Below are 27,656 nucleotides of genomic sequence, written 5' to 3' on the forward strand. Positions count from 1 at the left end.
ATTTCAGCACTATTGTCATGGTCTTATGTTATTCTTATCCAAAAAATCTCTCCGTTTTGACCAAGTAAAGATAACCGTGGCTAAATACATACTGTAGGGAAGATGCATTCTGTGGCACAACACGAAGCCCTAGCTGCATCCTGGGAACATTTTGGGATAAAGCTTCTAAGCAGAGGACAGGTGAAGTTGTGGCAAGCTCTCTGGTTGAGGGACTAGGACTGCAGGTTGGTTTGTGGAAAACTTGTCTGCCTTGCTGTCTGGAGAAAGTGTAATCTCTTCTGCAATGGGATGTGAGACTAAGTTATACCAATACCAAGCGTATCCATTCTCTGCGTATCAAATGGGAGGTTTGCATTGGTCAGTCAGAGTTTTACATGACAGATGATGGAAGAATTACAGAATTTTAAGGAATCCATTTTTCATGAAGAAAAGTTTTAGTAGACAGATCTTAATAAGCAGCACTAAGAAGATGAGAGGCATAACTTGCCCCCTGGGAAACTCCTTCCAATCAGTGCCGTGTGTGCAGAAAATTACAAGCCTGGAATTCACAGCCTGAGATGATTCTTATGCTGTCTGCAGAACTAGTAAAGACTCTTGATTAATTTAACATATGTGGATTTGGAAAGGTGTGGAGGGGTAGGATTTCTGAGTCGTGGAGGACTTTGCACTAGAAGTTTACTGAAGAGACTTTTGTATTTGGAAGATGTGTTCTTAGCTGAATTTATTGCCAGTAGCAGTGTAGGTGGAATGGAAACATCTTCTCTTTTCTTACCTTGATTCGGTATAATTTAGAAGCAATGTTTAGACTAGAAGGGTGACTCCTGCTAGTAGCGTGACATTACATAATGAATGGATCATATCTACCTTTCAGGTGGAATAAGCAACTGGTTTGACCTTGACCTCATAATAAAGGGAATTTGTTGTTGGACTTTGCCTGGCCTGAATAAGGAAGTAGTCCATAAAGAAGGAAAACATTCTCTAATGTTTTTGTACCGCAAAGATTTTCCTGTCTTTTTTTTCAGGGGGAAAAAGAAAAAAGCATGAACTGTAAAAAATTATTTGTCACTTCACTGGCATCTGAGACAGGTAAAGGTTTAAAGAAAGAGAATGAAATAGTCTTTCATTGGGCAAAGAAGAAAAGATTTATGTACTCACAGAGCAATGAATTCCATCAGTACTATGGAGGTATTTTTATCTTGTTAGGATTAGTCAATTTAACTTTAGACATAATCTGAATTTAAAATAGAATTAAACTTATAGCAGCATTTTGTCTCCTTTACAGGTTTGCTGGTCCTCTGACACATTTCAGAATGCCGCTGGTAAAAAGGAACATAGACCCCAGGCACCTGTGCCACACAGCTCTGCCCCGAGGTATCAAGAATGAACTGGAATGTGTCACCAATATCTCCTTGGCAAATATAATCAGACAACTGAGTAGTCTCAGTAAGTACATTGTCCTAATAGCTGTATTTAGAACCAATATATTTTACAGACACAGTTTTTGTGGTTAAGTAGGAACACTTTTTCAAATTCTCAGTAGAAAATGTGGCTGCGCCTTGAATGTACTCCTTTTGTGGCTAATGACTAGCATGGACTTCTGTGAAAGAAAGCTAGGAATTTTTCCAGCAGCACATCTTAAAACTGTTCAGCCATATAGTTCTGTTACCAGTGAAACGTGACAGAAAAAGATATCTCATAGTTAATGAAGTCAGTAATTGCTAACCTTAGAGCAATTCTTGAGTAGGGAATATGACATAGTGAGGAACATATCACTGGTTACTTAATTCTTGTAACTTAAACCCTTGGTCATGTTGTGGTCATTCAGAAAAAAAAGTAGTTGCCTTTTAAAATAATAAACTCAGAAATGTGATTATTACATAGTATTTCAAACAGGTAGAGATTTTTCTTCCTTCTTCTCCCTTCTGTCAACAATTTTTCCCTCGGTGCATTTGAGAGGAGTGAATACTTCTCAGGCTCTAGAATTCTGAAGGAGTTTTTCTGGAAAGGCTGGTTTCTGCGTTGTTTTTTCTTTGCGTTACGGCAACTTTAACAAGTTGTCAGATGCACCAGCATGATAGCATTTTGAATTTCCAATCCTACAGGCACTTCTTAACCACTAGGACATTAGTAAGACTACCAACACATTAAATATTAAAATGTGCATGTATATACATCTACAATGTGAAAAACCTTTCAGCTCCATCAGTACCTTACAGTCATAGGTGATGTAGCCTAATTTGTTAATTAGATTGATTTAGTTATTGGTTTGATGGTATACTGTATGGTGACTGTTTTGGCAGCCTTTCAAAGGTGTTAGGGTGCTATTAGGTTGAAGACTCTAATTGAGGACACTGAATTATGCAATCAAGACAGGAATGCTTACAGCACATAAATATGAACATTATTAGTATAGCTGCTGCAACAGCAAGGAAAATAACTATGTAAATTCTTTTCAGTGAACCAAGAGCATATCAGATTAGGATGCAGTATATGATCACCATCTGTGGTCTTGCTTCATTCCGCCAAAAGCCCTTCTCAGACTAGCCGTTTGTGTACTAGCCTCCCCTTCCAAGTCACTCTTATTAATAGCGAATTCATATATTTTAGTTTGCTTGTTTTAAAAATTCTTATTTGATTATATACTCCATCTAGGGGAATTGCCTTTTGTAGGTGGCATACCAAATTTACATTTGATATTTTCATTTGGAAGTTTCATTTGACCTTGAAAAAAAAAACAACAACACAAATCACTTGGTTTTTCAATTTTGAAGAAAAAGCCAACTTCTAACTCAACATTAGGGTCTCAGTACTTACCTATTGAGATTCGGCTGCCTTTGCTGTGTTTTCTTGGTATACAGAGCTTATGCCTGACATTGTGTGTACAGGTGCTCAGGAGGAGGTCAGGATGAAGCAATACCAGAACAGAAAGAACTCAATTAAGGGAGGAAAAAAGTATTGAAGAATATCCATTGAATGCTCCCACATTTGTTATATGGCTTGCCTAATGTATAGCACAGAGAAATAATTTCAAGGGAATGTAACCGTAATTATGTAAACTCATTTTCTGTAAAAGGAACGTGGTTCTACGTGAAGTGTACATACATAGGGATGAGCCCTAAATTAGCTGTTTTCACTTGAGAGGAGTTTCTGTCATGAACTTGTGACTCACTAGTGGTCAAAAAGGCATGCAATGTTGGAAATGACAAGGAAGGTAAAACAGGAGGGAAAATGCACTGGCTTACTCTGCAACAGCAAGCCCAGAATAGATCATTCAGAACTTTTTATAAGTAAATTAAACACTGATGAGCAGGACCTGTTACTTCAATCTTTTGTTCTTCCCTCTAAATAGCGTCATGGTGTTGGTAGGTTTTCTATGGGTAGTGTTTATACCAACTGAAGTAAGTTTTTGGTTTATACTGTGTGTGTTTTCAACAAAAAACCATTTTTTTCTACAATTAAATAAAACACGTTTTGCAAAATAATCCTTATTTCTCAGCAACATTAAGAATTCCTCTATAAAAATGGAGATGGTGTTACAACGGTATGAGTACCTGTGAAAGTATTTTGTTCCAGAATTCTTTTAGCTTTTCTGCGTGTTTGTGCTAGTAGCAATACAAATTCAAAAAGATTTGGGAGTTCTGGTATAGGAATTTTGTCTCTCATGTGCTTAAACCCAAATAACCGGTCTTCACTTGGTGTGTCACTGTTACTGGTGTACAGCGAGGCCTGCTGACACGCAGATAAATTTTAGTAGTTGCCTGTGAGTCATAGCCAGCAGGCATGGTTTTGCAGCAGTCCCCTGGCAACCACCTTCTCTGCAGGCCTTGCCTTTTTGTTTTGTAAGGATAATGTGTATGTTTGAGAATCAGCCTTTAAGTTGTAGATGAAACGAGGCTTCGCTCTGAGAACGGAAACTGAGTGTTCTGGTTGGGTTTCATTTCCTTTAAACTAAAGCTGCTTTTGCTTTTGATGGTGAAGTTATGCAAATTTAAATGAGTGGTCTTTGACCTGATTAGCACTTAGTCGTTTCTGCCTCTAAGATTTTTCAGTTACCAGCCCTCAAAGAGATGATTAATCTCCTGCCATTAAGACTCTCAAGACCAACCGTTCTTAACCTTTCTTCTGATATGATAGGGACAAAGAGCGCTGTGACAGAATTAGAGCCTCCGGTACTTTAAATGATACCGAAAACCATTATTTGGAAAAGCTAAGCGTAGAGTTTTGTCATGTATGTCATTAGATCTCCCTTCTTGGAGGTACTAATAACTTGACTGGATTAGTAAGCAACTGGATCTAACTGGATCTGCTTTGAGCAGGGTGTTGGACTAGATGACTTCTGGAGGTCTTTTCAACCTGAACAGGACTGTGTTCCTATGATCTTGGATACTATGTGTAAGTAGGACATGCTTGCAGAAACAATACCTATTAAATGACAGGAATTCTATTTTCCTGTGTTTTAATGTAAAATGAAAAGAGCTTTACATCAGTATGTCAGCAATAGCTGCTATGTGTCTCCATACAAATTCTCAATCCTTTCATAGTTTATTTGATGTGTTGCTTTTAATTGTTCAGTTTGAGAAATTTTTTGACCTTTAAAAGAAGTAGAGATGAAAGGATGAAATATTTATTTCTGCTTTGAGTGATAGTCCTTGCCTTTCTCCCTGGAGCATGAAAACACATCATTCTGTCTTGATCCAACATACAAAATTGCCAGTAAGTAATTTTTTCCCTGTCTATTCCCAGTCTTCTCTAACTTCATAAAAGGATCTCTCTTCTGACAGCTTTTCTTAGCACTGTGGCAACAGAAACTCTCTGGACAACAGCAACAGCTGTTCTAGTTTCCTAGCCATTCTTCCCTGTATTTCTTGCTTTCTGACTGTATCTGTTTTGGAGAAGTGCTTACCTATTTTTTTCAGCAATATTGCAGATATGTTAGTACTCCAGTACTGCCTGAGTTGGTATATGTTGGTGTATGTCAGCCCATAGCATTCCAGCATACATGAAACACAACTGATAGCACTGTGTAGCTGTGCCATTGTTAGAAGATGGATAAATAGTTCTCTTGTGTGAATGTAACCTCCTCATTTTGTTCACAGCTATTGACCCATCTTGTTTTTCCTTTTATTCAGCTGTTCCCTGTACACAGAATCTCAGTACCACATAAGAAACCTAACTGATGAGGTTTGTTCTTGGCCCCAGTCTCTGACACCTCCATCTTGGGAGGACAACATTTCTCCTTTTGAGTGTGTTCCTTTAATGAATATTTATATTGCAGGCATTCAGACTAGGCCTTTTATTCAATCATAGCAAGCTGTCATTTCCCTTTTTTTCTTCTACCTCTGTATAAAGAAAGAGAATGCTGTATAACTCTGTTTGCTAAGCTGGAGTGCCTTTTATGTTAGTGAAAACAATTTTCAGTTAATATGGAACCTTCAGTAGCCTTTCCCCTCTTTCTATATTTTCTTCATACTATTTCCTGTTTTTACCATGTTCTCTTAGTTATTTCTTTTCCTCACCCCTTATTTGTTAGTTTTCAGGAGTGAAACCCTGACTTTCGAGCATATTATTTTCCCCCGATTTTTTTCCCTCTTAGATGCTTTTAACTTTTCTTCCTTAATTTTGCTTACCATGCCATCCCCTAGAGGGTTTTAAACACTGCTCATCTTGCAAGACATTTTCTCACCTCGGGCAAACCTTCAGTTTGCCATGGCTTAGGGTGTTAACATTCAATAAATAGGAAATGTTTCTCCATAAATACTTGCCAACAAGGTGTTTGGACTTCAACTAATCTTTAGAACCAGGCCTCTTCAGCTCAAAGACCAGCCTCTCTTTTTTCATCCTGTCTGGGCAACATCTTCAGCATATGGTGAGGCCCCTGCATGTTGCATGATCAGAGGTAGGTCTCTGCAGATCTGCAGCTAGACCGTCAGTCAGTAATTGAGAACCAGCAGAATCCCTATGCAGGTCCTGCCCTGGGAATCCTCCTTCTCACTGTGCTCACAAGCCTATTCAATAGTCTGTGAATTTTCTTCATTAGTCACACTTCTTCCTTCGTTATTACTATGAGTGCCAGGGAACACTAAAGAAAGTGTTCTTATGAGGTAAGGGAACTGAAGGACTTGAAAACTAGAGGCTTATTCTGCTTTTCAGAGACCCCTGTCCCCTCAAAGACTTCTGACTGATTGCTTGATGTTGTCTCCCCGGCAGTGGCAGTATTGGCAATGTGATGCTGTTTTGTCTCCACCTCAAATGGTAACGAGGGGATGAACAAATGGTCAGTAATTTCTCATTGAAAACAACTATGTGTTAGCAGAAAAAAGTCCTACCTGTCATTAATTCCTTGCCTCTATAGAGCAGTGAATTCAGGTGATATTAAAAAAGGAAAGGAAGAACAAGACTTCCCTGTGAAATGATCTTTAGGACTGGTGCTTTCAACATCAGGTTCAGCTCTCAGCAGTCTCTTTCACAGAATTCTGAATCCCTAGTGGATAATCTCAGCCAGTTTACTTGATGCTGTCCTCAGTGGGAGATAAGAAATGATATCTCAGAGCTCCATGACTGGAGATTTTTGAAGGCTGACTTTTTCTTCTTGGATGTCAACAAGAAGCATCAGACCTGCTTCAGAGATGGCCTTTAACACAGTTTATTTGATACTTTTGATACCCTGATCAGGTTGTCTGATAAATGCCTGGTTCAATTTTGCTGGCTAAAGGAACCAAGTTATCTCTTCCTCACTCTGATATTCCTGCTAAAATCCTTAAATCCAGTCCTTGTGGACTTCCCTTAACCTTCATAATGGTAGCTTCCTAATTAGCATCACTGAACAATATTTAGTACATTGCTTTTCAGAGCTCACTCAGCCATAGCCACTAAAGTCTCAAGGATCTACCAAGGTTCTTATCTCCAAGCCTGGGAGACAGTTCAGTCTCCCAGCTTTTAGTCCATCTCCTAGCCACTGAACTGTTAAGATTGAAATGATCATGATGAGAAACAAGCCTAGGGTTTCAGGTGAAACTCAGATATACCTTGATTTTTTTCTAAATCATTCAATTAAATAAAATAAATGTAGTGAAGTTCTGAAGCTGAATCAACAGACAATGGATATGTTAAATTATGTGTCAGAATTAATGGAGGAGGAAAAATGTATTAATAGACTTAGAATAACTTTCTTGTTTTGCTTTATAAAGGGACCCTGGTTATATATTGTTAGTGGCTTATGGGGTAACTAATTATTCTGAAAGAGTATTTTCTAATATATACACTATATTGTGTAGGAAGGAACTATTCAGTAGTGAATAATGTAATTTTGAATAGTGTAAGTATATTGGGAAGGGATTGTGCAGTAGGACATGAGACAGGTTTTACAGCCGCTTTTGTTCTATGCTTTTATTTTTTAGGGCAAAAATGTTTAGTGTGTGAATGGGATTGAAATAATAGAAACCAAGGAATGATAGCGTATAGGTGGATAACAGACTGAATTCTTAGCTTATTCTTTCTGATGTTTTATCAGTTTCTACATCTTTTAAAAAAATCAAATTGCCAAACCTATATTTTTAAACTGTAATATTTTGAGGTTTGTATATTTCAATATATCAATGTATTTACTATTTTAATATTTAAATAATGTTTAATAATATTAAATTTTGTTATATAACACCTCATTATACATTGCATTTAATAATGTCATGGCATATTTAATATATTAAACATTTTTATAATTTAATTCCAGTGGTAAGTATGTTGGATTAGATTTTGTTTGTGTACATGTTAAGCCCCCCTCCCCGCTGACCTCCAGAAATTTGACAGATTAGTTAAGGCAAAGTTAATTACGATTAATATTTTTGGCAACATTGGACAACTGTCTCATTCTGATTGTCCTGCTTGATCCATCTTGCATTGGCTTGAAATTTACCAGTCATCCTCTTGAATTTCCAACAAATGATGCTGTATAATGGCATTGAGCACTTTAGGTGCTCAATTTATTTATCCAGATAGCTACTTAAAATTTAGACCATGGTTCCTAGAGTCTGCTGATGCCATAATCAATATGCAGGATGCTGTTTCAGGTTTAGATGCAGTTGAATAGTTTGGAACTCTTTTTCTTTAAAAATGCAAAAGGATAGTAAAGAAGTGGCTTCTTCCACAAGTCCTGCTTCAGGACCTGTGTCCCACTCCTTGTCTGAGAGCCTGTAACTAAATCTGCTGGTAACTGATCTACTGTTGTAAAATGATTAATTTAAATGCCCTTTCCTTAAGGTTTGCTACTGGATACAGCATAGAGAATGCGTACTTCAGGTGAATTTAAAGACTGGAGTTTTAAGGGGACTGCTAATTTATGCCCTGATCCTGCAGCATGTTAGCATGGTTCTAGCAATTTGTACAACACAATATATAAGACTTGTAAGACAACTCTTTGCCATGCTTTGTTTAATTAGCCTGAAATAAGGTTCAGGTTCACTTTACATGATGATTGTAGTTGACTTCCGTATCTGATACATACCCAGTCCCCCAGAACAAGACAAAAATAACCTTTCTTTTACCTTAGTATCCCCTCATGTTAGTGTATTGCATAGTTAGAAATTATTCATTTGTGCATGGAAGCCAATGCTCGACAAATATTTAAGAAATTATGGGGGGAAATTAGGAGATAAAACAATTTAAGAGAAACAAATGGTGAAAGAGGAGAGTTGTAAAACTGATCAGTTGTTTTTTACACTTGCTGCCATGGTAATGAACAGGAGTGGATGATACGTGTTTTGGTGGTCTTAATTTAAAAAAATGAGGAAGGCAGTGAGCAGTATTATTTTTATTCTATTTTCAGCTAGTAGCTACTAGCTAGTATTCTATTTTCAGCTCATAAGTCTGTTTTAAATATCAGGAAAATAATTGTTCAAAAAAGGCTATCAAAATACATGCACATTCTTAGGGGAGGAAGGACAACACGTTGCTTCCAAGACATTTTATTTCGCTGTCACAAAAAATGATATTGACTGACACCAGAGGGAGCTGCATTCCTGTATCCCTTTCTTACTGAAGGGTTAATTGTGAATAGAGCCCTCTGAGACAAGACAAAAGTTGTGAAAAGAATAATGAGGTGAATAATACATTCCTTAATTAAAAATAAATAATAATGTTTCCTCTTATTTAAATGAAAAAAACTTGTGCTCTGTTAATAAAAATAAATGCCAGTATGATGGACTGAGAGAACAGCTAGTAATATTGGAGGAATATGGCTTGTCTTTTGAAAATGACAAATTTTTGTATATTTCTGGTCAATTTAGCAAGTTTTGCAAATACAGTAAAATAAGCTTTTCACAGATGTTAAAATAATTTATTTACAGAAGTCTATATTGTCATTTAATTTAATAACCAAACCAAGATCACTGGTCTTTCTAAGCTCGTATTATGTATCCAGCTGTGACCAAGATCCTAGGGCGTTATTATTTTAATTGTCATAGTCAGCTGTCATTCGCTTTATTGTACTGCATGATACGAGTAGAGTTTTTCATCAAGCAGTCCCATAATGATGTAAATTTTCTGAAATGTTAATAATACTTTGGAATATCCATTCTATATAATGGAATTAATTTTGATTCCTTACTCTTCTAACATATTACCCATAAATTAAGTAGAGTGAGATCAGCTTTGTTTACTAATGTATTTTTTATCATACTTTTTTTTACTTATTTGAGTTTGTGACGCTTTGTTCAGTGTTATCACCTGTAATCGTTATCTTTTGTAATCCGTTCAAAATTGAAGATCTATTCATATAGAATACACACAGAGACAGCAACATAAACACTGGTTTATAAATGTTGTATACATATATACATTCACATACAGTATTCTTTTGAACAAAGTTGTACATTTCACTAAAAGCAAACATTTTGCTTTGCTTGAAAAAGCATTAGTTAAATATACTTCAGGCTAAATAAAGAGGCTGCCAACGGGCATGTAGGTAGAGACATTATGGTTGGCATACCACTTCAAACATGACAGGTTGTTTTTAATGTATTTCCCATTTGAGGATTAGTGTTCATAAACATAGGCAAATTATTCCTTGCAATATGTTTGTGGCTGTATGCAAGATAATGAAAAGATTTCTAAGACAGATTATATGCAATTGGAGCTCATTAATGAGATAGATGAGTTGTAAGCCTGATGAAATGATATAGATAAAACAAACTGTAGCCTTAAAATACACCTATAAAAGAGAAGTTACTGGATTTGGGACCCCTGCAATTTACTTTTTATTCTATACGTGAAATTTTACACTTGATTTTAATGCTAATTCACATGTCTCTGAATATTACATGAATTGTCTAATTAAAATGAACAATATATCTGAATATACTATCTGAAATACATTAAATTTGTAGTAAATGTGTATTAAAAGTTTAGTAATCTTGCTCTTAGTGGATCACATTTTTAAGTAATTTCTCTTGCTTCAGATACAGGTTAAAGAACATAAACTTTTCAGAGTTTCAAGACATATATTAGAAAGTCTTATGTTAGATGAGTTGCCAGCTAAGTAGACTTCGCTAACTTTCCATCTCTATTTTACTGTGGGCTGGTACTTAAAGACAAAGATTCTAAGAATGGCTGCACCTTTGATCTGCTTCTCACTGTGGCTAATAGCAGATGCTCCAAGAATGAGAGCAAGGCAAGCATGTACTATGTTCCTGCTGATCTCCCAGCCTCCAGCTCTTTCCAGCGTGGAAGCCTCTTTGACCAGTTGGGGTTTCTGTGTATTTACTAGTGGTCAGTGTGTTTCTTTTCCATTACTTAGTATCATTGGCAAACTTTAATCTCCTTTTTTTCCAGGTCATTTATGGGTATCTTGAATAGCATAGGTCCAGTACAGAAACTTATGAAAACTCACCTTTCTCAACTGTGAAGTCCAGTGATTTACTCCTGTTTTGTACCTTTTGGGGAATTATTTATCTGTGCCATGTCGCTTCTTTATTATGGCCCATCTGTTAAGTTTTCCTAAAAAGCTTTGATTAAGGATTTTCAAAACTCTCTTGGATATCTAACTAGATCATAGTCTCCATCCATGTGCCTATAAACCCTTCAGAGATTTCACTTTAAAAAAGCTTTGTTGTCTCTTCTCTAACAAGTCATCCAGGTGTCTACTAATTCAGTTCGTCATAGTGATTTATACTAACTTGTCTGGATGTTGGGCTTACAGGCTTGTAGCTCTCAAGATGTTCCATGAAAAAATTTTTGAACCTTACTGTTGTGCTTGCCACCTTTCAGTGTGTATTAAGGAGACTTACAAATTGTTACTAATATTTTAGGGGTCATTTTGTCAATTTAGTTTTGTAATTTTTACATAGTCCCTTCAGTTTCTTTGAGCCTCCCACAGAGAGTTCTGGCAGGAGGGTCTCGCCAGTTCCTTTCACTGAACACCAGTGGAAAGTGTTAAATTAGCTTGTCCACAAGGGTCTTGTCTTCTCTGAGTACTCCTTTATACCTTCATTACCAGCTGGCTCTACAGACTCTGTGGAAGGCTTTCTTGCTCCTCACGTATTTGAAGGAATATTTATTATTAGTTTGCTAGTTGTTCCTCAGGCTAGTTTTTGGGTTTTATGTTTAATATGCCAGAATTTATGATCCTTTCTATTTTCTTCATCTGTACATTTCTTCTATTACCCCCTTTTATATTCTGTTGTTTATAGTCATGCTGGTTTTCTATTGCTATTACCTAAGTCTTAATAAATGGTATGCACCGGCCTTGTGCTTACTCCATAGTATCTTTAAGTAGATTCCACAGCACCTGTAGGGATTGAATTTTTGTCCTTTTGATGTGTGTTTTTTAAAAATGTCCTCATTTTTATGTATACTTCAAGATGTATTGTTCACCAAAGGCAAAATTTTCATAACTATCCTTTCCTATGGTACCTGTCAGAACTTGTGTGCGGACCAGGCAGTTAGAAATTTGTGAGATTTATACTTCCAAACCCAACGTAAGTGCACAAACAGTACACAGATTACATATGCACAGTATGGTAGAACGTTTTAAAAGCTATCAAGTGGTATTTTAGAAATGTGGCTACAAATTTTGCTAGGCAGTCTGGTGGGTTTTTTCAGTGGCATTGGCAGACTACTCAAGTTGTAGGGGGGCATTAGAAGCACTATATGGAGTACTCTGTAGAAAAGAAACTTGTTACTGATCCTTTTCTCATGATATTTGAATCTCCTGCTCTTTTGGGCTAAATGTGTGATGGCCATTGAAGTGAACAAAGGAGATTCTTCTTTTACTTCAGACTATAAATTGGTCAGTTACTAGAATTTTGATCCTTCAAAGTAGGATTTATTATTTTAGTGTGTGTTTTTTTGAATGGGCTGGTTCAAATTAACCTAGATGTAAATATCTGATCTTCTGTTTTGACAGGTACTCTGTACAGTAGGAGTGGAAGCTGTGCTTCATTTTGAGAAATGTTGAGATAAATTTCACTTGTAAAGATTAGTTATTGCTCATACAGGAGCAGCTTCAGGTGCTGGAAATCATCCTTTTATACATATCCAAGAAACTAATCAGTCTAGTTTCTTGCATATCAGCATAGTTAAATTAATTTATACCAGCTGAATATCTGGCCTGTAATGTATTAAATCATTTCTGATAAATAAATTACAAATTATTTATTTAACTTTTCTTTACTTTTCTGAAGCATTCTGAATGGGCTCAGTAAGTACAGGTTGTTACAAGTGATACTCATGCATCTTAGATTTACTTAAAATAGAAATCTTTTTCAGGGCAAACTCATTTGGCTGTCTTGTAGTATGCTTGATTGTGGGTTTTTTTTTTTTTTCATATTTCAGGTAAATATGCTGAAGATATATTTGGTGAACTTTTCAATGAAGCACACAGTTTCTCATTTAGAGTCAACTCCTTACAAGAACGTGTAGATCGCTTATCTGTCAGTGTTACACAACTCGATCCAAAGGAAGAGGAATGTAAGTTAACTCCTGGATTGAAGATTTCTTATTTTGTCACTCAGACGCCATTGATAAGTGAAATGGAAATAATAATAGTTTAAATTATATTTATAAGAACACAGAGCAAAGCATCATGAGAAAGAGATCCATTTCTATTTCCGCTACAGGTTTCTTTCACAGCCTTGTGCAGCTTTCTGAGCTCAACATTTTCACGGTAACTGAACAGTACTGTTACCAATGAATTTACATAAAAACTGCTACAGGAGTATGTGTCACTTCAGTAGTGTTATGTATTAGTGTTAATAATATTAATAATATGTAATATTATGTTAATGCTTGGAGATAAGTCTTTACTCTTTTTTTTTAACCTTCCTACTAAATTCCTATGAGATCATAACCATTTGTCCAAGTAGGGTTTTTGCATTTAACTTGTTACCATCTTACTTTCTCTATGAAGTTACAGTTCTATAGCTTCATTTATTGACGCTATATATCCCCTTGGATTCTTCCTAAATAGCTTTAAGTGCTACAAATAATGGTTAGCACTGAGAAAACAAGTATTTCCAAAAGTCAATAAGGTATGGCTCACGCCTATAAGATAGAATTTGTATGGAATTTAAATGATGCATAGGCTTTGTGATGACTACAGTAACATAGACCACCTAATATGTAAATGCCGTGAAGCTTTTTTGCCTTCCTGCATATCTGTTGGTTACAGGTGGAACTATGAAAGGTCTTGTAACCCCAGACAGTTTTCGGGTGTTCTAGACTATGTAGCTAAGACCTAGAAAGTAGAGCAACATCCCATCATGAAAAATAACTTCAGATTGTTTGTGGGATCCAATTTCAAAGTATAGAAAGCTGTTTCAGTTCTGAATGTCTAGGTATAACAGCTGTGTGTCATTCAGGAAAAATGAAGTGTCAAACGAGGAACATGGTCTTCAGGCTTTCTTTAGCTACTGATGTTGAAATTTCACTAATAGAAAACTTAAGCTAAGGAAGTTTTCATTCTGTATTTTGCATTACATTAATTTTAGAGCAGGTTTCGAATGACAGCTGTTCACAGCTAGTAGCCGATTTTCCACAACATCATGACTTGCCTAAGGGAATTCTTACATTAATGGGATTTTCCAAGTCTCTTGACAACTGAGCATACATCATACACATATACGTCTTTTTCCAATAAAATACCATGTTTACTATGATTGGATAATGACAAAAATCCTTTCTGTGTACAGTAACAAATTGTCAGCAATTGTAATCTTGTAAGAGCTGTAATACTCCAGAGTGTTAAATGTCATTTCTACGTTTACCCTTGGCAGCCTAGTTTTTGGTTTAAATCCAAATGGGATGTGTACTGATATGGCATATCTAATATGGCAACCATTCACATGTCAGGAAAATGGAGAGACCATTTTAAATCATTGAGTTAAAGCAGCTAAGGATGTTACAGGACAGCTAGATGTAAATTGTACTTTCCTGTGTAAATGGCCTTTGACAAGTTTGGCTGTAGGTTTCAGTGCTAAATGTTCATAACTATTTGATGTTAGAGAATTGCTAGAAATACTTTTAAATAGTATGTAGTCCCAAATACACCAGATCAATAACTTTTCACAGTACTATGCATACTGTAGCATTTGCTAAACTGTATAGCTAAAGAAAGGGACAGACACTGCAATTAAAGAAAACAGGGCTGAAAAGAGGTCTACTTGATCAAGTCCAGAGTGGCTAAGTGTGACCCAAATCTGATACCCTGGATTTGTCTCTCATGCCATAGAATAGCAGGGACTGCTAGTACTTCAGAGGAACACATGCAGTCCTCAGTGTCAGGAACTATTAAATGTCTATTTTTATTACCCTAAGAATATCCAGTCCTTGAGCCATACCCAGTGTTCCTTATTCACAAACGTCTGCCCAGAATGAGTCACCAGATGAGGACAAAGGAGATGAGAGGAAATTTGATACTATATTGCCTCAAAAATTAGGGATCAGGAAACTTTCTCCTTCAGTATCCTGTTTTGGGCTTGAAATTCAGAAATTCCTCACAAATACTTTCATTTTAATCCTGATCTGGGCTAAAATAGCTGGAGGACATTAATGCATGAAGGTGTGGGAAAACATTTGGATTTACCTTTCTTAACCCTCTATGCAAGAATTAAGCAAATTTCAGTACTCAGCTAACAGCATGTGTAAAGTGGGCTATACTTGTAAAATGAGTCTCATTTGCTAGTTCTTTGCCAGGAGGCAGTAATAGAAAATTTAATGTGTTCCTTTGGGCCAATGCTATTACACAAGAGGAAGAAATTAAGGTTCATTTAAAGCTAAGTGGCATGAACGAAAATGGCCTGAGTCAGATTCATTGAATGAGGTGTAGATACTTGACAAGATGTTTCTGGTAGAGTCAAAGTAATAAAAAGCTCTGAATTTTTTTAATAGTCTGTGTGTTTTCTCATTTTGAATTATTGCAATATCTCTGTGAAAGAATAAAACCAAAAGAAAGCAAGCTTAGGATTGTATCCTGGAGGAACTAACTCCTGGTGCAGAATCTTTCTGTCATAGAAGAAGTACTATGAGCTTGGTTTGATTTGAATTACTACACTGTTTTCAATTTCTCAGAATTTTTAATTTCATATTGTAATCAATTTTTTTACATTCTTTTTACATACATGTGTTTTTTCCCCTTCAGAATTGATACTGAACTTGCATACAGATGAAAAGAAATCCTCTGTTTTTCTTCAGTAAACTGAACTTCATTTCAATTGTATGGGAAACTAGCCTATATTTATTCAAGAGTTATCATATCTGGGGTCTTTTTGGGACTGGAAAAACACATTCTTGCTATGGAGGTGAACTAAGGTTGATGGTTTCAGTAGCACTGCGATGTAAGATATCCTCATAAGTTAGAAAATAAACCCTAAGAGTATAGTTTCTTTGCAACCATTTTTAATTTCAGTATTTACTTTATAAATAACATTTCTAACTCTCTCCATATATATGCAAATTTTATAAATACAACAATAGATTTTGTTAATTTACCACATTTTTGTGAATTTATTTGTGCCATTAAGCTTGAAGTACTGCTACAAGTAAATAGTTTCATATCTGTAGAAATCTGACAATTTTTAAAAGCATTTTAGCTTTTATGTTGGTTTTTTTGAAATGTGGATACACAGTACAGCTCTGATGTACAATGTAATGAAGTATTAGAAAACAGTTGTGTATCACTCAGATAAATGGTATCATGACTGAAAGAGAATTCATAAACTAAGACTTTATCCGTATATTTTGGTATTAATTTAGTGTTTCTTTAATATGAACTGCCTAATTCTATTTAAATCTCAAACTGGAGAGGATTTTAATCTCAAAGGCAGTGTATCAAATTTTGATTTCTACAGCATATCTGTTACAACTGTGATAAGCAGCTTAAAAAACTTGGTGGCTGAAGTGCTACGGGTGAGCAGCCTGGCATACTTCAGGAAAGGAATCAATGTTCTGAATTGTATTTCAGTAGGATTCTGGCTTTGAATACATGTGCTTGTTTTTTTCTAAACATTCTAGAAATACTGCCCTGTCATAAAAGGGATAGTAATTTAGAAGTTTGCTGGGTTAATGCTAAAGAGAGATTTGACGTTTTGCTATAGGCAAAAGAGATACCATCTGGTGGGGAGAAACCTAAAAAGCTTGACAGCTAATTGTGGTCTGTATACTTCTGAAAATGGGAGACTCAGTCAACTTTCAAATCAGGACACTCAGCCCTCAGAGACTCAGAAGGAAAGGGTAGTAAATCCCATTTTAAGGGGCAGCTTACTGTCTCTAGCCTCTGAAGAGGAATTTGAGTATACGCCTCTGAAGAGGAATTTGGTGACTTGAGTATAAATGTAATCAAAGTTAAGAACAGGGACCACATGAAAATTGGGTCATGACCTCCATGTGTAATATGTTAATGTAAAGAACACTACTGTTAATTCATTCATAAGAATTTTTACTCCCAAAGTCAAATAAAGAAAAAGACTGTTAAATTAAATTGAATAGCAGGTCACTTTTCCTGGCACATCTCCACTTAATGAAAGTTGGATTTGAGTGTGCCTCCCTCTCAAAGATCTGTGCAGATGGGCTGAGCTCCAACTGCTCTCCATGCTTTTTCTCCAATTTTCTTAGCCCTTGATTCAATTTATGGATTATTTATTAAGTAAATCAGTTTTAAATTAGTGTGTCCAAGGCTTAATAGTTCAGTGGTAAAGCCGTGATTTTGTATAATTTGTATTTTGTATATAAAAAGAGGGATCTGGACAAAATGTCATTTGGTAAATAATATGGTGGTTTTGTTGAGACTCACCAGCAGATTCACTGCTTGATGCAGCTGGGTGATTCACATGTTCCCTAACGGGCTGCTCGGGGCTCCCTGGTTCTACACGCTGCATTTAAAACAGCTTCTGAGTCCTCTTAAAATGATTGCTCTAACATTTACACCTTCTCTTTGTTTACATAGTAGTGAAGCTACATACATTCTCCATCCAAAGAGTGCTTGAGCTTTTATGGATTTTTTTAAATCAGTATTTCAGAAAATTTTAATTTCTTGTGTTGGGGACAAGCCCAAAGGAGAGTAGTTTCTGTTCTGCAGAAGTAGTCTCTCTGCTTAGCAACTATTAAACCTGCAGTGACATAAGAAGTATTCTGATGGCAGAGAAAACTAATACATGTGCAATTCTAGGCATTGTTGAAATGGATAATCGTTAAAAAAACATACGTATGAAATAGAAATCAGACTTTGGGATGGCATCATCTTTAGGAACTGAATCACACAAATCTTTATCTGAAGAGAATTTTTACACACCCCCCCCCCAATTAATTACCTTTAAGTGGAATCTCATTACTAAGTTATTCATTTGATATTGTCATTCTTTCTTCCCTGCACTTTTCATATCACTGGGTAAGATTTTGAACAGAGAAAGGGAATTGTGGGCAAGTGAGTTCATTGATTTGTATATAATTTCCCATAGTCATTCAGTTCTTCAAGGAGTCATAGCTGTGCCATTCAAGATTTCATGGTCTTAAAAGCTGTCAGGATGAAATTCTGCAGAAAGTGTTGAGAGCACAAACTTTTAAAAGGAATATATATTATTTATTTAGTTACCACCTTTAGGAGAATGGCATTTTTTGGCCTAGAACCTCATCGTAAATTGTACATTGGAGTGAGTTTAAAAGAATTTAAAAAATCTAATAACAGGTTTTTTTCTTCTGGTGAGGTTAAATAAAATGTTAATATTTAATACCTTTGAAATGTAAAAGTAGCTACTTTCTGTCAATACGCTTATGTGCTCCTCACCTGACTTTTACTACAAAGTGGGGATTGCAGTTTAATGAGATGCTTAACAAGAGGTAAAACGTTATTATGGATATATATTACTGATGTGTTCTTTTATTTAATTTGTAGTTCAGCCCGAAAGAAATCCAGTTATTGTATCTTACTAGAGTGCAATTTAAATACCTTTTCTTTTTCCCAGTTCATTGTTGATTACAAATAAAAATGGACTGGCATCTCTTTTTCAAAGGCAAATGTACAGAAGTTTGGTAGCTTAGCTTTCTGACAGAGATAAATTTCAATTATGTGGAAAATATTGTCATGTACAGAAGGTTAGACTGGCTCATACAATAGTTCTTTTCGTACAACCCAAACAACAGACACACTACAGATAAACTGGCATTTGTTCAGATTGTTGAATGAATGTTTAACTTAATTTGTGAACATCTCAACATTTAAGGAAATTATTTCAGACCCCATATTTTGTTCATTGCAGTAAACACAAGTGTTGCAGCAGATGGACTTTCAGGAAAATGTATCCATATGAAATTTGTGATCTTGGGCTATACGAAGGTTAGGAATTAGGCAACTGGAAGCTTAAATTTATCAGCATCAAGTCAAATACCTGCATCATTTCCAACTCCTCCTTCAGTGTCTCATCTCTTCTCACACCTGAATTCATACATCCAATTTGCTTGATCTGTCCTCTTGCTGTGCCAGTTTGTCAATCAGCCAAAGCTAAGTGGCTGGATGACCAGCCAGGTTTTCACGTATTCTCCCCCCTGAGGTGGCAAGCCACACAGGGCTTCTGTTTCTTAGCCAGCTGGCAAGCTAAACAAATGGCTTTGTAAGCCAAACTGTGCACAGCCCAGGATTACGCTGTGCTTGCCACATGGGATTTACCTGATCCCTGTCTGTAGGCAAGTTATATCGGTGTCATGATTCTCAGTACTTTGTGTGCCACGTTCTTTCATTTCCTTAGTAATGTTGCCGTAATGTAGTCAGTTGTTCTGAATAATGGCACGCTTTTCCGTGAATGCCGGTCATTGGATATCAGTGCAGGAAATGCTGTTAGCTGTTTGAAACTCCACAGTGTATGTTTTCTCTGAAGACCTTTGCTACGTAGCTTAGTTTTAAAGAGAAAGTAATCTATGCTTATTGTTGGAGATTGATTATCCTCAGGTGTGTTATCCCCTTTTACCTGTTTTTTAAAAGTGGATATTTAAACAAGAAAATGGAGATTATCAATTAGACCGGCTGCGTTTGCTCACTGAAGAGATCAAGGAATGATAATAAAGAGTTTATAGAACAGTGTACATGTCACATACTCTATGAGCATTTTAATATTAAAACAAAGAACTGTCTTTATTTATTGCAATAAATTAATTTACTTTATTGCCTTCAGAATGGACACAGGTTCAAAAAGAAGTATACTAACTTTTGTTTTTGTTGGCATAGTCTCCAGTAAGTGACAGACAGTTTAAAGACTTGCAAGATTGCCAAGAAACTCTGAACAAGTACATTTGGTGACATTTGTAAAACCAACAACCCAAAGGAAAAGCAGCTGAAGTATAAAAGAATCTAAGACTAGGGTTTTAGATGAGGTGAACCCCAGTTCTTCCAACTGTGAACTTTTGCCAGCAAATAACAACCTATACTTCATGACAGGTACAAAATATATATGGTTTTTTATGAGTGCAAAAATGCCTGCAGAAATTGAGACTCCTAGCTGATATTCATACATTACAATACTGCTTTCACATACTTTAAAAGGCTTCTGAGCAGCTAATTAAAGGTATTAAAAAGAATAAAAGACACTGTAATGAAATAGAACCTAAGGGTAAAAAGGAGGAAACTTCTCCAGGAACACACAACCTTGCCAACTGTTATAAACTTCAAAAGCCAAACTGAAAATCAAATAAATCCCATCTTTAGCCTCACAAAGGATGTTGCCAATATGCTTAGGTAAGAAGATAGAACATTCCAGGAATTGCAAGCCCTCTGAAAAAAATCCTGCCTTCTGCCCCTTTGTGATCATACAGTAGAAATCCAGCTCTGCGTGTGTGTGTGTGCACATACGTATGTGTACGCTTGTATGTGTTACAGCAGCCATAGTAAAATGCAGCTTTCAGCTTAAAAAGATGCACTCTTAAAAAATTGTTGCCAAAGGCCCTTATGACATGGAAGTGGGGGTGTCCTCTCATCTTGAGTAAAGGGGCACTACTATCAACCTGTTTGTATAAAATAAACATAATTATTTATAGGTAAAATACATGTGCTGAAAATACTCTCTTTGCTAGTATGTCTTAAAACTGTTTTCAGTATTGTTTGTGATTTAAAAAAAAAAAAAAGCCCAAACCAATGAAAAGGGCTGCTTCTTTATCTAGTGGAAGTCTAATGCTGGCTGCAAAGTTAGTCTTGAGACACACCTGGACTTCACAGATGTAGTAACTGAAGATCAAGGAAGGAGAGAAATATGAGACTGAACAGGTAGACTGTTTCCAGAATTAAAAGTGCAAGTTTCATCAGTTCTGGTCACTTTTCCATTAATCTTTTTCTAAATTTTAATGATTGTGAAGTAGAAAAAGATTACGTGGGCTTTAACAGCAGTAAGTCAGTATATTTCAAATCACTATTTAATCTATTGCATTCACCTACTGTTGTTTTCCTTTGAATCTTACATAAAGATAATTGATTATTCCTAACTACTGTGCTTAAAACCTCAAGGTGTCTCACCTAAATTAAACAGAGAAGTCTCATCTCAATTAAACAGTCTGATTAAAAAACAACATTTGACTAGTTTCATGTGTTGGAACATAGTATCGCCTCCCATTAAAACTCACTGATATCAGTAGCATAAGTGATGTGCTGGTTTGGCATTTCGGTGGAACTGTACCTACATGCAAGGCATGCAAAGTTTGGCTTGCTGATAGTATAAAGGTAAAATCTGTACCTCAAGATAGAGAGTCATTTTTCAGTACCAAAAAGTTTGTGAAATGCAGTGGGTAAATGTTATTAGGTACTTCTGAACTACAGAATGATATTTTATAGCTACAGTAAGCAATCTGCTTGAACTACTTTGGAGAGACAGAGTTCTGGTATCTATCCAGGTGAGTAAAAATTTTTTGTGAAGCTAAATAGAGAATAATGTGCTAGAACGTTACGAGCATGTTTTTCACATAATCTGACAATATCTTCCCATGGTAGTAGTGCTAGATGAATTTATAATTGCTGTAAAACACATAAAATATTGGGAGTAATGCTTAATATTTATATTCTAATCAGCATTAAGCAATTCCAGATTAATCCAAATAAACTATCTTTGGTGGGTTTTTTAAACGGCAATATCCCCTTTCAGTGTCGCTGCAGGACATTACAATGAGGAAAGCTTTCCGGAGTTCCACAATTCAAGATCAACAGCTGTTTGACCGCAAAACTCTGCCTATTCCTTTGCAAGAGACTTATGACATTTGTGAACAGCCTCCTCCACTTAACATTCTCACCCCTTACAGGTTAGTAAAATACAATTAATCAAAACCAATTTCTAGCTTCTTTTATGTAATAGAGATGCTATATGCAGGCACCTTGCTCATGTTGAATAGCACTTGATTATTTAAGGAGCCACAGTAGAAAACTGTGAAGCTGCTGGAGGAATACAGGCAGCAGAAGACATTATAAGCCTTAAAACTTCACTCCACTTTACTCAAATTTTACCTCAGTGTAACAATGGTAAGAAAAAGCCATTTTTATTACCTGTATTTGTTAAACTGTGTAATGCTCTTGGATGTGAAGAAAATAAGCAGTTAGGTATGTAGAAAGAAAGGTCTTTAATGGAAATGAATGTTGTTTGCTGTCCCAAAGTCAGTTTGAATCAGTAGTTGAACACGAGGAGCCACACAGATTTGCTCATTATTTTAAGAGCAACATTTGAGTCATTGGAATGGGAGTTCTCTGATTTATGATACTCTTTTATCTACAGCTTGCATTAAAGTTACTTTTCTAAAATCAAGACCTTGAATACAAGGAAAGATAGTAAAGAATGATGGCACAGGAGGTCAATGTTCATCTTTCAAATGCTCTTCAGTAAAATATTTCAGGGTCTGAGATGCTAGGTATTCCTTAATATGTCTTTCCTCTGCCTTAGTGTTTGAATTCATGTGTTGTCAAATAAATAGTATGCCCTGTTTGCATCACTATATTTCAGGGATGATGGAAAAGAGGGCTTGAAGTTTTATACCAATCCTTCATACTTCTTTGATCTGTGGAAGGAAAAAATGTTGCAGGACACCGAGGACAAAAGAAAAGAAAAGAGGAAGCAGAAGGTATATGTGTTAGCTTTATATAGCTTCTGGTTGTTTTTTCCTGGAAAGGGTTTGCTTGCAGGTATGGTACATTTTTGGTTATGCAATTAATAACAATCCAAACTTTACAGAGTCATCTTCATTCAACTAAAACTATTTGTATTCATTCAATTCCATCAACTTTAACAAATAAATATTTAATAGTAATAATAATAAAATAATATAGAAGGGCTTAGGGCTTTCATGCTGTCTTAATATAAAAAACAGCAGGTTTGCAGAAACTTGTAAGTCTTCTAGCAATGACTCAAAAAGGAGAAAAAAGGAGGAATACAGCAAGAATAAAGAATTTCACTGGAACGCTCTTTCATAATACAAAATTCTGACAGTCTCACAGGTGAAAAAGCTTGAACGACATTCTGATAGATATGTTTACTCTAAACTAGAAAGAAATCAGTAGGAATAGAATGTTTATATTTTAAAATTAAACACTTTTGCAAAGGTAATGCTACTTTTTTGTTTCACCATTATTCTGTATATTTCATACATGGAGACAGTAAATATAAGTGTTGGATTCATAATTTCATTTCAGACTTAGAATGAAAAGCTACTTACACAGTTATTTTTCTCTGTATTATTCAGCTAATTACCCACTAGACTGAGGTTTCCACCTTTTACAAGTCTTTTTGGTTTACGCATCATATTTCAACTGAAAGTAAATTTTTCTTGCCCTTGAATTGGGATTGTTTTTCATTATTTTGTGGCTGATGTTTAAATGCAACTAGTTAAAAACACTGTCTTAGTTGTCAGTTTTGTTTGCACAACTCTCCTACAGCAGAAAAATCTAGATCGCCCTCATGAACCAGAAAAAGTGCCAAGGGCACCTCATGACAGACGGAGAGAGTGGCAGAAGTTAGCCCAAGGTCCGGAGCTCGCAGAAGATGACGCTAACCTCTTACATAAGCACATTGAAGTTGCTAATGGCCCAGCTTCACATTTTGAATCAAGGTTTCTTCTTATTTTTTCTATCCTTGAAGTACAGATATTCATACTACATAGTGAACATGCTTGAGAAATGGTAAATGATGAGATGCTACTGCTATTCTTGAAATGCACTGGAAATCATTGATTTAGCTCAATCAAAACTCAGTTTTAAAATACTTAGTCAGTGTGTCCTTAAAGGAGTAGTTATTATCTTATTATTTTTAAGAGTAGCTTATATCCTTGGAATTCATTGTATCCTTGAGGATGTGTTGTCATCTGCTCCTTGAGGAAGGTGTACTGTCACTGTTGCAAGCTTGCACCCAGGTGTGTCACTACATTCCAGCCTTGACCTACAAAATCCCTATTATTCCAGTCTCTTGATTTTTCTTAAGCGGACACTGCCAAGACTGTATGGTGGGTGTGATGTGAACAAAGGTCCGCTTGGAACTCAAATGAGAACGCTGAGCTTCTCTTTACTCTTGAGCAAATTCAAGATTTGATTGACATTTCTGGTTATAGTCTATTACAAAATCCAACCTGTTGGATTCTCATTTCACAGCACGTCTTTGCTGGTGGCTAAAAGTACCATTTGACATGGTAAACACCTGCTGTGTTTACGCTTCTGGTGTTTGTGCAAAACCAAGTCCATTTTGCCAGCCGAGAAACATCTGATAGGAAAGAGGGCTGACAAGTAATATTAGGAGGTTTGGGGGTATGGTTTTTGGGGGTTGGGGTTTTTTTTAATTAAAAAGTATTTACTGTCCTCGAAAAAATAGTTACATCCCTATCCTTTGCTGGCCAAAAGCACACCATAAAAGAGTATTAATTATAAGGTTTAAAGTAGTGAGTTCTCCATATATATTGGAATATAGATCCTCTGACAGAAGTTCAGCTAAATTATTTAGTTGTAAATTCTACCATTGTAACATCAGTGGATGTTTCATGAATGTTATAAAAGAATATGGTTGCATATAAATAGGGATCGAGGAGCAGAAACAATTACTGAGTATAATGTCTGTTTCATAATACACTCTGGTATATGTGTATTTCTGATTGCATTGCTATGTTTACTTAACTCAAAATAATGTGACTAATAAACACTAAGATCACACACATAGTGTAGAAATTGTCTGATATACCTGTCAAAATCATTAAACCCTTGAGCTGCTAGAAGCAGTGGCATGGAAAGTGGGATAAATTATTAAAAAGCCATGAAGTACAATATGCAGCATTGGTGCAGAGAAGATACTTGAAGTCAGAAATCAAACTGAAGCACAGAACAGTAGCTGAGGGCACTAATACTTACTTTTACTAAAGGTTACATTGGATCATTTTTCACTATTTTCCTGCAGATCTCAAGCATATGTGGACCATATGGATGGATCATATTCGCTTTCTGCATTACCCTATAGCCAGATGTCTGAACTTCTGAACAGAGCTGAAGAGCGAGTGTTGGTCAGACCACATGAGCCACCACCACCACCTCCCATGCATGGAGCAGGAGATGTGAAACCTGTGCCTCCTTGTGTTAGGTATGAAGTAGTCAAGCCACATGCAGATTTAATGGGGAGTTTTAATTTTCCACCACCCCACTAATAGTCATTAGTATTATATCCGTGCAGCCCAGGCAGTACATACATCCTAGGGGTTACATCAGTCCACAGCCCTGACATGTCTGCAGCTGCAGGGCCACACAGGAGTTGGAGAGAAAGCTCAGCATCTAAACCCCATAGGGTGCCATTGTGGAGACAGGCCTCATCTTGCCATTAGTATTGTGACTGTGTCACCTTCTCAGTTAAATGGCAAGACAACTGTGTGGAAGATGTTTCTGTGAAAGATGTTGGAATCTCAGGATTTAGCTTTGGAATTTTGGAAATTTGGAAATCTGAAATTTGTACAACTGAGCTGTGTTTCAGCCTACATGAAAGGAAGAATATATTGCAGTAAGACAGTCAGCTGTCAAAACTATGTATTGATCATGTTGGCCAAATTTTAAGTGCTTTTTTGTTGTTGTTGTTCTTCCCCCAAGTGTTTCTGTTTTCTATTTCCCTGTACCTTTCCAGAACTGCATACATACTTAGAGTATTTTCTAGAGTGAGGATCTGGTTGTAACTTCCCTGTTGGTTGTTTTATACCCAAAGTCTTACTTTATGGTCAGGTACATAAAACTTGGAATAGAGGACAGTTAATTCAGACGCAGTTGTTATATCGGCAAGATATTAGTCTCTTGAAAAGAATGTCTTTTTAGTGTTCAGGAGATTATACACAGAAATGCATAGCTCTTTAGATTAATTTTCCACAACAGCTGAAAGAAATCCTCTGGTGGCGTTTCAGGAAAATAATTTTACTGTTCCCTTTTGTTTTCTTCATTTCACCTATTCATTGCACTATTATGAGTATCTAGCATATAAATGTACCACTCTGTACATAGAATTGACGACCTTTGATATGAGCCTTACTCATCTTGTCATCAAACCTTAAATATGTATTTCAAATGTAACTTGCCCTCATCACTTGTAATATTTTGGTTTGTTTTTAAAGTTCAGTGAATCAAAGCAGTTAATCAACCGCTAGTTCGCTTACTTCAGAAAAATAACTTAAATTTACTTAGAGATGGGAGGGGAGAATTATAATAGTATAGGAAACCTCTGATAAAGATGCAGGTTTGTATAAGAGCATAAACTTGGTTAATAGCTGAATTTGAGCAGAGGTCTGTTGGAAGACTGATGCATACTCCATACTTAGAATTAGGTTTCCTTGTATATGAGGTATGAATACCTTGAAATCATTATAGTACATAATGCTCTTTAATGCCCAGCATTCAATATTCTTAAGTTGCAGAAGTGAATCTATTACTATTTTTTCCACTCTCCAGCTCTAATAACTTTGTCCTGTTATTGGTTGTTTCAGTTCTACTACTGGCTTGGTAGAAAATCGTCCTCAGTCACCAGCAACAGGCAGAACACCAGTGTTTGTGAGCCCCACTCCTCCTCCTCCACCACCGCCGCCTCTTCCATCTGCTTTGTCAACTTCATCATTAAGAGCTGCAATGACTTCCACCCCTCCACCCCCAGTCCCACCTCCCCCACCCCCTCCCACAGCGGCTCTGCAAGCCCCAGCTGTGCCACCTCCACCAGCTCCTCTCCAGATAGCTCCTGGAGTCCTACATCCAGCTCCACCTCCAATTGCTCCTCCCCTAGCACAACCCTCTCCTCCTGTCACTAGAGCTGCCCAAGTATGCGAAGCTGTACCAGTTCACCCAGTTCCTCCACAAGCTGAAGTACAGGGACTTCCTCCACCACCCCCACCTCCTCCCTTGCCTCCTCCTGGCATTCGACCCTCCTCTCCTGTCACAGTTGCAGCCCTTTCTCACCCTCCTCCTGTTCTGCACCCTCCTCCCACAACCATTGTCCCTGGCCCTCATGCCCCCCTAATGCCTCCATCTCCACCATCCCAAGTGATTCCTGCTCCTGAACCCAAACGCCATCCTTCAACTCTTCCTGTAATCAGTGATGCTAGAAGCGTTCTGCTGGAAGCAATACGGAAAGGTAATGTTTGGCTATTAAGGGGCAAAAAGAACAGTCTCAGAAACTTGCTAAATACACTTTAGCTTTGAGAGATGGAATATTTTACATGTGTAAGAAGTTAGTTTAGAGGTATGCATCTTAAGTCTGTTTCTGCTTTCTATTCTCTACAGTGTATGCATTGCCAAGTAGACAGATTTTTTTCAATTTGTAATTGCACTTATCAGATGTTTAGTTTGGATGGCAAAACTGGTTCTCTGTGGAAGTTAGATTTAAAAAAAAAAAAAAAGTACATGTGTTTATAGATGATCTGCAGAGCTTATCTCTTCATTTCTGTTTACCTGAAAATGTAGCTATTTCTGATAACCCACAGATTGTGTAGAAGACCAAAACATTGTTTTTCACAGACTGTTACATAAAAGCAGAACAGATCAATTTGCATTGGAATTTTGATCATGTATCAGTGTATTACAACAACATATAAGTGATATCAGAATAAGGAGGTGATTGGTGACAGCCAACATGGCTTCACTAAGGGCAGATCGTGCCTGACAAATTTGGTGGCTTTCTATGATGGGGTTACAGCATTGGTGGACAAGGGAAGAG

At 36.5% G+C, this 27,656-nt stretch overlaps 1 protein-coding gene across 6 annotated transcripts in view; it reads left to right on the top strand.

Moving 5' to 3' along the window:
• The window catches only part of WASF1 (WASP family member 1), a 102,857-nt gene that overhangs the window by 71,928 nt on the left and 3,273 nt on the right, over positions 1–27,656 (top strand). For 2 of the 6 annotated variants that reach the window (XM_069805096.1, XM_069805095.1), the window contains exons 2-9: positions 1,023–1,086; positions 1,283–1,443; positions 12,826–12,960; positions 21,603–21,756; positions 22,449–22,566; positions 23,378–23,550; positions 24,879–25,058; positions 26,437–27,074. In XM_069805096.1, coding sequence (XP_069661197.1) covers positions 1,311–1,443; positions 12,826–12,960; positions 21,603–21,756; positions 22,449–22,566; positions 23,378–23,550; positions 24,879–25,058; positions 26,437–27,074 — 1,531 coding nt within the window. In that variant the 5' untranslated portion in view covers positions 1,023–1,086; positions 1,283–1,310. Of the gene's footprint in view, positions 1–1,022; positions 1,186–1,282; positions 1,444–12,825; positions 12,961–21,602; positions 21,757–22,448; positions 22,567–23,377; positions 23,551–24,878; positions 25,059–26,436; positions 27,075–27,656 lie in introns of all 6 variants that reach the window. The other 4 variants (XM_069805093.1, XM_069805092.1, XM_069805097.1 and 1 more) reach the window with 3 other exon arrangements.

The sequence above is a fragment of the Haliaeetus albicilla genome, chromosome 17 (assembly GCF_947461875.1).
Source record: "Haliaeetus albicilla chromosome 17, bHalAlb1.1, whole genome shotgun sequence".
Lineage (NCBI taxonomy): Eukaryota > Metazoa > Chordata > Aves > Accipitriformes > Accipitridae > Haliaeetus > Haliaeetus albicilla.